We start from the raw sequence: 13,966 nt of genomic DNA, 5'->3' as shown, positions 1-13,966 counted from the left end.
TACACAGAATTAAAAGCAATCACTTTCACTGAGGCCAGAGCAGAGGCCTGGTGCATGGGCACTGCTACCAAGCCCACAAGTGGAATTCTCTATCTGATTTTTAATAGCTTTTTCTTCCAACATTCAGAATGGGACAGACTGGACAAAAGCTGCAGTATAAGATGCCTTCTTTTCAACACAGCCGTACTCCTAAGGTACTGGAAGAAAGGCCAAGAAAAGCTTCAACGCTGCAGGAGAGTAAGAAGGAAAAAACCTTTAGTCCCAGGTGAAGAAGATTAGGAATATCCAAATGTCTGGGCAAAGTTTAAGAGTTATTAAGAGGGAGGGAAAAAATAGGACAAAACCAGATTTTATCTGAACAGCCTCTACAGAAATCCCTTGTAAGACTTTGTACACACTCCCACTGCATATACCACTCACTCCTTGCCTAACTAGTCTGATGTTTTTTCTCAAGTGGAAAATTAAGTGCAGGAAATGGATTTTTTCATCAAGTTTTCCCCTTCCCACAGCTCCTTTTGGCTGTCTGCTTTTTCTACCATTTTCTAAACATGCTGGATCCCAAAGCTCAGTCTGCTTCTCTGCTATAATTAAATCAAAATTAACAAACACAACTACACCATGTTCTAGAACACATCAATGAGCCTCAAAAGAATAACTGAAGTGAACTAGAATTTCCAAAAAGTGGTCAAATTTTTGAGCAGAGCATAAGTCTACTAAGTCATAACAGTTATGAATGTGGTCATATGTTTTTTTTCATTGCATATAGACCCTATCAAACCTGTCAGCACAACAACTACAATTCTCAATACAAGACCAGTATTACATTTAGTCTAATCTTTTCCATTTGGAACTGGGATGAAAACACTGTCAAATGGGTTGGAAATAATTAAAGAAAAACTAAGTGTTTTATTCATCACATAAAAGGTTGAAGTTCACTGCCAGAGGGAAATAAATCTACTTATTGCTTTATTTTTCTTGTTTCAGACATGGTTCAAAATGAACTCATGCAAATTCAGCCTATGTGTAATGAAATACTGGCAACATGTTCTAAAATATTAACATGTACTTGGTCATTATAATTGCAACCTGGAAAACCAAAAAGAATTTGAAAAACCCTCAAAATCATTTGCAAAAGATAAAATCAGGGCTTCTGTGTTTAAACTTGCCTGCTTAGTCTTGAAAACATTAAAACTGTGCTTTGGTCAAAAGTAATACTAGAATAATATCCAAAAATAAAGGAAGTAACTACAATCCTAGTAATTGCTCTACTGTAACCCTACAGGAATGCTACAGCTGTGTAAAAATACTCTGTTTTATACTTCCTATTGACAAACTTTTTTACCTGCTTTTCCTGTAAGTAGCTTCTAATTTGTCTCTAATCATAAGTAAAAAGCAGCAAATCATAAAGAAAATATAAGCAGTTCTTTGTTGTCCTAGAAAAGTGAGACTTGAAGTTTGGACATATAAAACAAGAAACTGTCTTTATTCTGACCCATACTGTCTCTGAAGAGGAAGAGAAAAAAGCTTTATAAACTTTGCTTGACAGAGGTTCTTTGTATATTTCTACCACTGCAGTGAACAATAAATGCACACCTTGGCTGAAAAGATTTTTTAAAATATGGCCTAAGGTATACAGCAGAACTCTGCTTCTCAGCCTCTGGCAACAAAAGAATGAGACCACCTCTTGACTTCACCTATGCCAGTATTGATCCCTTTGGCAAAGAATAAAAGAAGATAATGTGCAAACTTGAATAATATATGGCACTTTTATTGCTAATATTGGAGGTCCTGTGAACAAAATTGTAGTTTCTTATTTATCATAGAATGGCTTGGGTTGGAATGGACCTTAACAATCATCTAGTTCCAACTCCCCTGCTGTGGTCAGGGACATCAGATTGCTCAGAAACCCAGGTACAAATGCACAACTCATTTCAGTCTTAATGCCATATTTTAAATTAAATAGTTTGAATCCAGACATTCAGTTTTTCCATCACAGATCATCACCAAGTTATACAGTATTGCTAGGTGAACACTGAGAGCAGCATACCTATTTCTCACTTCATGCTGCGCATTTTTCTGGTTTATGTTTTAGTGTTCTTAGATTTACATTTAATGACTTTAAGAAATAGAGCCATCAGGACTTAAACAGTTGTTAACAGATTCCTCCAATAAACTTTAACATTTCTTATGTCAGTGTTCCATATAGATTAAAAATATTAACTCTTACATGCACAGAATCTGATTTTTTCCCACTCTCCTAATTTCTTTAGTGCAGAAGCACTTGGTTATCCCCTTTCACCATCGTTAGCTGTGTAACACCCAAAGGTCATGTTAGGGGAAACCATTTTATAAAAAAAATTCTAGGTATAAATTCAGTTTTAATACATTGAATGAAGTTATTTAATCATCTCTCTCCAATTTAAAATTTCATCTTGCAGTACATTTATTTTTGTGATTTTCATGATCTAGTCTTTTGGATGGAACTGAACCTGCTAGGTTTTTTTACGTTCCGGAGTACTGGTTCCTTTTTTCGCAGTTCAGGATTATAAATATTTCCACATATAGTCTCAGTAATAGTAAGCTTATTATGAGCCTAATGTTACATTTTACCTGTGCTCATATGTAGCCCACAACATTATGTTTATGTAGGACTAAGTCTTTTATCAGTGCTTTCTGAAAATCCAGGCTAGAACAGTCCCTGTGCCACTCATTTCCCAGCAATGAAATGTAAACCAAGTCAGAGGCAGTTTTCCCCTGTACCCAGCATGGCTGTACTTCACATGCAATTAGTTTTCACACATAATAATTTTTTAGAGATAGCTGGATCAATGAAGTATTTTAGCTGGTAAAGGAAGTTCAAACTATGTGCATCTATTAATATACCACGATTTGCTGTATTTCATAACATTAAAACAAGCTATGCGTTTACATTTGTTCCTCTTGTCATCTAGCATTAGTGAAGTTTGCTATCAAAGAGAAAGCAAACATGCCATCTCACCCTTTTTTATTCCATTCTGATACTAAAGTGGTTTTGATGTGTCTCTAGCTTCCTAGCAGATACTAAGTACTAAGGGGGGGTGACTTGTGTATGATATGACTTTCCTCAATTCAACAGATGCTCTCATATGAAAAATCCTCTGTAAGTAACATTAACAAACAGAAATCCAGCAGATAATGGCTAATTCACAGATAATGGCTAGTTTTTTCCAGAAAACTTTTTTCCAGACAATAGCCATTATCTGTGAACTAGGATGCTCACTTAAACCCAAGATGCAATAGAAAATTGAGATACCATGCCTGAGGCAGCCAGTAATATAAAGTAACATGGGAATCTGGAGCTGTTTTTCAATGCCACTCTCATGGATTAATTGCTTACAACCACATCTTGATTCAAAATGCTGTAACTGAAATTTAGTATTTCAAAGCGACACATTTATGCTGCAGTTTTAGTTCCAATAAAATTGACAGTGATATAACATGAATGGGAAAAATATCACATTCTTATTAACTAATTGTAGTGGCAATTGAAAAAAAAAAGTATGATAAATAGGTGCAACATGTAGGCACAATTTCCAAGTTAAACATGCTGCACATGAGGAACTCGAGAAACACATGTGCTGGCTGAAAGGCTATCATTTAGATGCCATCCACAATAGCTGTCAAGTGAAAATGCTCAACAGTCAGCCTGTATTTATGGAAGAATTACTATTAAAAAAATTATTAAAGCATATGTTGTGGTCTAAGAACAGTATTCTCCAATTCAGTACTCCCATAAAACCATGTGCCACTTCCCCTCCCTGACAGCTGGAGGGACAAAATACAGAGATCACAAAAGGTTGAGATCAGAACAATTCACTGGAAACAGCAATGGGATAAGAAAGTGAAGGGTAACAGCAACAATATTAATAACAAAAAATCTAAGAAAAGAAATGATCCACAGAATACCAGACTGCTCCATCTGCCATGTTTTCTCCACTGTGAGGAACCCCTTATTCCCTGAAGAGAGTCCCTTCCCTCTGTGCCTAACAACAATGTGAGGTGGTATAGAATAACATCCCTCCTAGGTACTGCAAAAATTAAACTTGTCTCGGATGGAACCAGGATGGCCTATATGACAGAAATGCCAAGGGAACAGGATCTTGGCTGTTTAAGTTCTGAGTGAGACAAATGCAACTAATTTGTGATTTTTAGAACCCTGTATTCTAATTATCTACACTAGCACTTAAATTTGAAGTTCCCAGATCACCAGCATTCAGTACCTTTTGAGAAAAGACTTGTAGGTTTCTCCCCCTTTTCACAAAGCAGGGGGAAAAGATTTTCTTTAATGGAAGAAAACTCAGCAGGCCATTCTGCCCAACGTCCTTGCTCTAGTGGGCCACCCAGTTTGCTGAGAATTACATCAAGACAGCTTTCAAATATCCCCTGGGATAAGACTATCCTACACAGCAAGCTTGTTCCACTATTTGAGCATCCTTACAATGACCATATGTGTGTGTATATATATATATATATATATATATATATATATATATATATATATATCAGTGCCCCCACCTGCCACAGTTTTTCTCCCCCCAGCCTGACAAGAAATGAGGGAGTCTCTTACTCCAGCCCCTGACAAGGGATGAGATGGTATCAAATAACAGAAGGGTCTGGCCAGGCCCCCTTCTGTTTATGGTAAAAAATTAACCATGTTCTGGCCAAACCTAGGGCACCTTTCTATGTATTAAATGGTTAATGTAATTTCCTCTATAGTTTGTTCTCTTAGCCTGTCAGCAGATACCACTGGAAAGAGCCTGGCTCTACCTTCTTTACAACCTCCCTTCAGGTATTTGTATACATTGATACTGCAGGTCTTTTGAGCCTCTTCTACTCCAGACTCACAGTCCTTGCTCTCCCATCTCCCTCTCTGTGAGAGAGGACTCACAGTCCTCTCTCTCCATCTCCCTTGTTCCTCCCCTGTGAGAGGAACATCAGACCCTTCAACATCTTAGGAGCTCCTCACTGGACTATCTCTGGAAGGTCCATGACACTCCTGTACTGAACAACACAGTCCTCCAGGTGTGCAGGCCTTGCCAGTGCTGAGGAAAGGGGAAGGATCCCATGCTGACTACTCATGAACACCCCCTCTTCAAATAGCCACAAATACTTTCCAGGATTAGTTGTTTGATCACCTTATCAGGGATCACAGTGAGACTAACCAGCCTGTAATTCCCTGGATGCTCCTCCTTGTTCTTCCTGAAGACAGGACATCTGATTTCCTTCGAAAACACCTGTCCCAATCACTATGATCCTTCAAAAATTACTGAGTGGCTTCACAGTGACATCAGTGAACTCCCTTAGTACTTGTGGGTGCATCTTATGAGGATCTCTGGACCTAGGTAAGAATAGCTTGCTTAGGTATTCTCCAACCCATTCCTCTCCCACCACAGGCAGGCCTTCCTTGCTCCAATCCTTCCCCAGTGTCTGGGTCCTTGGCACACCAAGAGCTCATCTTTCTAGTAAACACTAAGATGAAGTCAGTACCTCAGCCTTTCACATGTCCTGTGTCACCAGGGCTCCTGTCCCATTTATCTGTAGGACCATATTTCCCCTAAAATTTCTTTTACTACTTACACACTTACAGAAGTTCTTTGATTACCCCAAACCCACTTTCTGACACTATCTTTTCCAGGAATCACTAACTCAGCTTTAACCCAGCATGAAACTTGTTTTGACAGTAAAATTTTAGTCACTACAAACATCTGACATTCAGCTAGTAAGCAAATGATACTGCGGAGATGCAACTATCCCTGGAGCCAGCATATCGCCCCTACTATTCATACACTTTTAACCACTTTCCTAGCACATCCTCCTATTGTTACTCCTATTGTTTTTACCACCTTTTAGCTTATGCTTCGCTTTTCATTATTATCTGTAAATGGTAAGCATGAACAAGCTCCAATTTCTGTCAATACTCAACATTCCAGGAACACAGATGGGTCTGAATGAGGAAAACAAACATTATTTCCCTGTCATAGGGTGTCACAGATGCCCTCCCATAGCTCTGGTAGGTTCCCATGTTCTACAAATTGCTTATTAATCTTACATCCAATATAAGTCTTACTGTCAAATACTTCCTTGTTTCAGCTGTCCAAAAGCAGTAACAAATTTCATTTTTCCCCAAATTTCCACTCCATTGCCTTAGGTAAACTGGAGCTACAGAAAACAATTCATAGAAATAATATATCATGTAAATCTTACTCCTTTCCAATGATTTTTTTTTCCAAGTCTGGAATTCAGCTTTATTAGGCTGTCAACAACATTTTCAGAAAAATATGTTTGTACATTCAAAATCACTTATTGGCTGTCCATCCTTATTTACCATGTACATGGGGATACTTCAGTGATGAATTACATGAATGGCAAAATGCAACATATGCATACATTTTCTAGCCTATCTACAGCTTTAAGAACCGGCAACTTAGTAACCTGGTTACTGAGCATACAAATTTCTTTAGTGACCCAAACTATTTCATGTATTTTAAATTCTTCAAGTCTCATTATATGTCTCCACCAGAGGAGAAATAAGAAAAATAAAGTTAGGAAAAAATACTTACAGTTCTTACTGCTTTACTTCACATACTTTAGGTCTGTTTAAACACATTTTTAATACCACAGCAAATCAAAAAACAAAACAAAACAAAAAAAAAAAACAAACAAAAACAAACCCACTTTGAAAGAGACAATTGAGACCTAAGATCTACTACTGAATTTTATGGCCTGCAATAACTACCAAATGACATTAAAATTGCTAGTGTTTATCCCATCTGCAAATGTGAAATATAGTCTAATTGTCTGTATTGTTTTCTTTCAAACATTGAAGCAACTGAATTAACACAATAGGTCTCCAACATATTCAGATTATTGTTACAGTAACGTCACAACACATCCGCATTGTTTTTGGTAAGTGGAAGAACATGGTTGAAAGAATCTTTACACCACTTGAGAAACAGCATTTTTTTTCCCAAAAGAAAAAAGAATATAATAAAAGTGTACTACCTTGTCACTTTACAGCTTGACTCAATTAGCTCATTTTCAATATCCAACAGATTAGAAGGCAGGTTGTATTCCAAAGGTGAGGACATTCTTTTTAAACGCAGCAAGCCAACACAGAACTTTGCTCCCATCTCCTCCAGTTCTCTTGTACCTATCTGCAATCCCTAATTTGAAAATAAGATTTAAAAATACAAAATAGGTACAGGCAGATTGACACACACATACTGCAGAATAGCTCTTTAGGTTAATGTTTTCTTACTTTATTTAATATATTCTCTTGCTTTTAAAGACAGAACAAATCAAATTTGTAGAATAAACACTTAGAGTATCAGAGAAGACTCAGGAACACCTACATGATTCCTTCAAGGCTGAACAGACCTTTTTGGGAGCTTCCTAGTCTACACTTCTAGCACCCCAAAATTAACAAATCTTTTCCCAGTAGTACTGGAAAAGAGGCAGAGATAATGTCTAGGTTCATAAGTATAAATTATTTTAAAATAAGAATTTGAAATACAAGATTCCTCAATATAAATTTCATCAAACAGAATTTTAAAAAGGAGAAAATTAATATCATAGCTGTGATCAAATTCATTGCTATGTTTTGACACATAGGTAAGAGTACCTAAGGCAGCAGTTACTCCATGAGACAGATGTCTCTTTCCCACCTATAAGTTAGAGGCTACATGCATTAATTCTGAAAGCATTTATTCACGTATTTAGTAATTAAAACTAACAAGCAAGTTCTCAAAAGCTATAGCTCTTTTCTAATTTGAATTACATAGCCAGGCATTTTCCTCTGCAAAGACTATTTAGAAGGTAGAATTTATGTAATGCTCTCCAAGTTTACACATCTAATAAATCCTCCCATCAGGTAATTCTACATTTTTAATTTAGCCAGAAGTGCAGCATATAGGGACATAACTTCTGACCTCAACTACTTTATAAAAGGAGTGTAATCTAGACTGAGCCTCAAGAGTTATGTAATTGGCTAGTACTAACTGTATATACACTAACAAATTCAGTGGCAGAACTCCACTCAATTTCCCCCTTTGCAATTTCTGTATCTCTGGAGAATCTAAAAAGACTTTAGCTTGGATCTTCTCAACCCCTTAACATACAGAATAGTTAAAAAGAAGCTTTGACAATACAAAAGGGAAACAGAGGAGCCAGGAATTGGTGGTAAGCTAAGTCATCAAGTATGAAAGAAGCAAAAAGAATGAAGCAGGAATCTTTTTACCAAAAGCCAGGGAAAAAACACACAAGCTTTGTATATGTTGCCACACTGACACTGCATTTTAAAATGCAAGGTTTAAAAGAAAGTATGTTGCTCCAGAAATGGTACAGCCCATACATTCTCCATGTGCTGTTTTGAAAATACTTAATAGAAGAAAAGTTTGATTTTTCTTCTGAGTTTTTTTTTGCCTTGATAGTGCTCATAAACAAGGTGCTTTTTAGTAACAAGAAGATAAATCTATATCCATGATTCTGAACAGTGCCATCCTCCGGCCAAATGGTACTGAAACCTGTTAGCAGTGAACAAGAGTTGAATAGTTGAGTATTATTCTTAATAGTAATACTACTTACCTCTTTTATAATGCTTTTGTGCTGTAGGTTTCAAAGCACTTATTAATAAAGGAAGAATTATCCTCACTGTACTGATGGAGAAATGGAGGCAGAGAGGGTTGAAGCGATTTGCACAGTGTCTCACAGCATGTCACTGACCCCGCTGGGAACAGAAATCAGTTCTCCTCACTCAGTGCAGTACCTTATCCACAGAGACCAATTTTTTGGCTTTGTTTTGTATTTGTTTGCACATCATTAACTTTCGAAGACCCCAATCATAGCTGGGGCTCCACTACGCTAATCACAGGAAGACACAGTCCCTGCCCCAAAGAGATTAAAATAACATTAAGGTCAAGAGGCAACAAAGTATGTAGAAGAGGAAGGGGAAAGGTAACAGTAATCTCACTGTTACACAGGTTACTAATGTGCACAACTTGATGGTTCAGAAACTTTTCCAGTTATTGACTGCATTTGTTGCTGAAGAATTTATCATTAGTTGGCAGGTTCCTTATAGACAAGGTATGTCTAACAGAGTGTCTCTAAGTTGAAAAAGGACAAGAGTACAGCATGAAGAAAAGTGCAAAGACAATTGTTATAAAGATAAATAGCGTGTGCATGTTCTGTGGCTGCTATTTTTAGCACAGCAGAAAGAGGATGTAACTAAAGAGAAACCTAAATGGAGCAGATTGGAGGTGGATAACTGGGCAACACCAGAAGGAAAAATTTTGAACTTATTACACTGAAGGGTCTACACAATTATGGTAAAAGCCTCATGCCAAATCTTGCTTTGCTTCTTCCATTTCTTTTAATCATAAGGGAGAATGTAATATCACACAAATGCCAAATACCAAATTTCCTAATTGATTCTTCCATCAGCCAAACCTCTTCATTTCCCAGAAACAAGATCCAAAGTCTGGTTCAGGAAGTCACCATGACCACCATCAGTTGTCCTTACTAAGGGACCTGAGGTCAACTTCATTTTCACTGAAGCCTTGATTGCACTGTTTTCTTTATCTTCTAATGATCTTCAACTGTTGTTCTAGTACCTTTAACTGAAGCTAAGCTACTCATGCGCTACAGGCATTGCTTTTAAGCTCAAGCCACTGCATCATAGCTTCTTTTTTTTAAACTAAATTCAATTTCTTTTTTCTCTAAATCTTATACAACTATCTTTCTTCTAGACAGTAAAATTTTAGATGGAGGGTTGAAGTCTTCCTTACTAAGCATGTCATGAAGGTACCTTCATATCAATAGAGTATCTCAGTGATTAAATTTTGCCACTTGAAAGCAAAGATAAAAAACAAAGGCACTGCAGACTATGACCTCAATGGAGAAGAATATTCCTATAATACCTACTTAATAAAAGGAAAACAGACATATAAAGATTTGTATAAGTCAATTGGTCAGTAAAATATCATGTAGATCTTCTGATTTCTTATTCAGCAGAGGTTACAAAGACATAATAATTTCTGAGAACTCAAATTCTAAAGACTGAAAAATCTTAGTTACTGAGAAATTTGTTAACCAAATCCTTATCTCCTGAAGTCTTCTCTTTATGAGCTTTGTAAGATTGCCAGATAACAAAATCTTTTCACTTAACTTAAAAGTCAAGCAATACTTTCAAATGTATTAATCTTCAATCAGCAAAGTGGCTTGAATCATTGAAGACATTGTTCTTTTGTTTGGCATCTAAATTATGCTCCATAGTAGATCCTGGAGAATTCTTTCACCTGAAAGTTTGTTTTTCCATATCCTGAATCACAGATGACTGACCTATATTTGCAGCACTTACTGTCAACAGACTACAAAGATTCCACATGATCAGCTCAAAAAAATTTACTTCCAGAGCCAACTCTAACACCAGAGATCCTAAATAGACGTAAGACTAGCTAACTTCAGCCCAACACCTTCCTGGCTGGAAATAGTCTAGATTCATCATTGTCCAAATAAAATAAATTAGAATAAAAAGAAAAATTGTGTTCATCTTGGCAAAGACTCAGTATTTCTTCCACAAAGAACCAAATTGTTAAGTAATCCTTTTCATGCTTTGAACAAAATTCAGCAAGGATGCCAAACCAGAATAAGACTGCAAAGCGTTTCAGACCTTTATGTTTCCATCCCTCAGATCTGAACTCTCTCATGTCCTTTAGGATAGGAAGTAGGAGGGAAGGGAATTTCTATAGTTCAACTTCTCTCTGTTTTGAAATAACATATTTTGACATATGTAATCTAATTTATACTGTAAGCATATTGACAGACTTACTGGCCCTACTCCTTCCACAAAATAAATCTCAAATAAACCTAAAAAAAACCAAACAACACAACAAAAGCCCCCACAAAAACCTTGGGCTTAAGCCTTTTCATCTTCTTACTGGAGAAATGCAGCTCTTTGATAAGTCCAGTCACCTTGACTTTTCAGATATATTTTCTTAATAAGTCTGAGCATTATCATAGTGAAGAAAAAATTAAGAATCTTCCTGTATATTCAGTATATTCAGAGCATGACTAAGAGCTTACAAATTGCTTTACTCCATAAAATGAATGGCAGAAGAGTAATTTAGTCTCATCAGTAAGTTTATATGACATAAAAGAATGCTCTTCTCTTGAGTAAATGATTCTTCCACAAAATTCAGCCATTTTTTCTTTCCTTACTGATGAATAGCTTTGGAGGTTTAAGCATCTTGAAAGTTTGTCCACAAAGCATCTTCAATTCACTTTTCTTAAGTACTTCCTGTAGCAACACTGCTAAAGCCATGCAGGTCCATGTCTAAGAATATTTTCAAAATTTCAAAATAAGCAAATTGGGTGGGTGAGTTATCTTTTTTTAAAGGTCTGTAATGAGCTTTATCATCTGAGGAATATTCTGAAAACAGCAGGAATGCATCTGTTGTTAACTGACAAAAAGTAGCGCTCACAGCCCTACTGAAATTCTCAACAAAACATCTGCCTTCCTACTCTACAGGGATATAAGCACAGATGTTGGAGCATACATTAACATACTAAATATATCTTGTTCAACTCGTTTTTTTGTTTCTGTCCCACTTAGCCTTCTGATCCTCTTTCTGTCAAGCACCTTATTTGAGGCTTGTGGTCATTTTCTTGATTAGCATGCCTAAACTCAACTTTCAAGCAGAGGAAATCCACTCCTTCCATGCATGGTGTCTTGTAGTGAGACACTACCAACAGAGTCACCTTTTGTTTTCAGGTATGCAGCCCTGTTAACACTTTTCAAGGAGAGAAAATTAAAACAAATTTTACATCAAGAAGCCACACAACTATGTGAGTTCAGAGATGATGTGTCATTTGTAAGGCTAGTAAGCCTGTATGAAAGTGTTTTGATCTGTAAGCCTGTTTTCCAGCTATATGGGAAAATTCTGTAAGGGACACTGCTAAATATCCGTTGAAGAACCATGATCTGCCATGGTGAAATGTGAAATTGCCATATGTAAAGGAAATTTTTATTATAGTATTGGCATATACTACTAACCAATCCTAATAATCTGTTGGGCAGAATAGTCTGTTTTTTTTTAACTGCATGCATACACATGTGCTACAAGCAATGATTAATAATAATCTTGTTAAAACAGCCCATAAGCATAACTGCTATGAAACCTACAAAGCTGAAAATTGTATCATTTCATCCTAACATTAGCCTACCCAGAACTTGAAAGGTTTCAAAAGCCTAAAGCAAGCAAGAATTGAGCAAGCAGGGTTACAGAAGAAGATACCAATGCAAAGGGAAGAAATTAAAAAGTAAGAAATATTAACTGATATATCCTCTTACTTTATACTTGCCCTGGTCACATCCACATAATGTGCTTTCCATTGTGTAGCTCCTTTGTACTCCTATCTCTCTCCAGACAACAACTCGTGCTGTAGATTCCTTGGACTTTTCCACTACAAAGCTACAGCTGCCCATGCAGAATGCGGGGGCAGTGTGACTCAGGATCTTGGGGAGTGCCTGCAGGACAGCAATTTGAAAAAAAAAACAGTGATTCTTTTATTTCCCATATGGATGGAGGTGAAAAGGGACCATGTAATCACAAACCATTACCAGAAAACTTGGTGCAGTTTGCATTAAAAAAATAAGAAAGCAACGGTTCTCCATCTTGAGTTTTCAAAACTCAATGTGTTCAAGTAATAGTGTCTTCAGGCCTTTTCCTATTTTTTAAAATCCCTTTTTTCAGGTTCAGTCACTAAAATTGTTAGTCATGTGAATAAGGATCAGGATACAGGATACATTAAATACAGAATTCTCCAGCTAATCACCATCCCTCCTAACTCACCAAGCTAAGTTTGCTCAAATTAAGTGTACCACATACTCCACATTAAGTATTTAATTCAACTGCAGATTGTTTCAGAAATCCCATTTACAGACCTAACAAAAGCAGTATTTTATTAACACATAAAATTCATTCGTATTAGCAAAGCACTAGGTGCACATTTCACTTCAAGCATGTGAATCAAAGTTCAGTTCCGTTTACATGACAGTTTCAGTGAAAAGGTCACACAAATATACATATTTGACTATTGGTAAATGACTGTTCTTTCCAGGTTTTATTTGTGTCAGTTAAGACAAAACACATGACTGCTTCAAATTTATTATTTCAGTAGTAATACATAACCCATTAGTGCAAGCTTGCCCAAATGTTTTAGTCCACCTTTTTGAAAATGAAATGCTTTTTCCAACAGCCCTTATTGACTACTGTCTTTTGTGCACTACAGTAGTGCACACTGAAGTGACAAAACCCCACATACATGTGTTAGAGTAGCATATATGATTGGCATCTGGCTCAACATCCAGGAAATCACACAAGAAAATCAAGAAGCCATAGATTTTTTTTTTGGTGAGGGAGATTTAAAGAGAAAAAAATAACCAGAAAGCGTCTATACTCAAGGATGCATAACAAGTGTTTTAACATGCATTCACATGCTTTTGAAGTTTAACTCTGAATCTTTAAAAAAACCCAGAGCCTGCAGACCTATAGGTAACACAGGTTTGCAGTTCCCATGAGGCAGCAATGGAGGGAGACACACAGAAGAAATAGGTAACACTCCAAGAACCACATAATTCTCTAAATTTTTTGCCTTTTTGAAAGCTTATACAATGCAGAGGATGTGTTTGTGCAAGTTTATTATATATACCTAATTAGGGGCACATGTCTTAACTACACATCTTTATATAAAGGAATAAATAAAAAGGTATCTTGCATATTTCCATATACAAAAATAAGTATCTCTCAGAATAATCCAGTTTTTTTGCCTTGTTGCTAGAATATTTTTTGCCATGCCTCAATAACTTGTTTTTTAATCTAGCAATTATAAATGCACAGAAGCAAATTTTCCATCTATTTTCTATAAAAGT

The 13,966-nt window shown here is 36.4% G+C and overlaps 1 protein-coding gene across 3 annotated transcripts in view; it reads right to left on the bottom strand.

The window, feature by feature from the left end:
* AGTPBP1 (ATP/GTP binding carboxypeptidase 1) overlaps nucleotides 1–13,966 on the bottom strand; it is a 66,156-nt gene that overhangs the window by 10,455 nt on the left and 41,735 nt on the right. Inside the window, exons 25-27 of one of the 3 annotated variants that reach the window (XR_011678885.1) lie at nucleotides 12,386–12,562; nucleotides 8,623–8,764; nucleotides 7,065–7,202 (exon numbers count right to left, since the gene is read on the bottom strand). Coding sequence is in view for 1 of the 3 variants with exons in the window: in XM_071424838.1 (XP_071280939.1) it covers nucleotides 7,042–7,202; nucleotides 12,386–12,562 (338 nt within the window). In the remaining 2 variants the exon portion in view is untranslated. Of the gene's footprint in view, nucleotides 1–7,041; nucleotides 7,203–8,622; nucleotides 8,765–12,385; nucleotides 12,563–13,966 lie in introns of those variants that run through there. The other 2 variants (XM_071424838.1, XM_071424839.1) reach the window with 2 other exon arrangements.

Source organism: Agelaius tricolor, unplaced genomic scaffold (assembly GCF_023055355.1).
Source record: "Agelaius tricolor isolate 1412-34295 unplaced genomic scaffold, bAgeTri1.0.p SCAF_4, whole genome shotgun sequence".
NCBI classification, from domain to species: Eukaryota; Metazoa; Chordata; class Aves; order Passeriformes; family Icteridae; genus Agelaius; species Agelaius tricolor.
The sequence above is the reverse complement of the archived record's forward strand: the minus strand, read 5'-3'. Positions and strand labels throughout refer to the sequence as shown.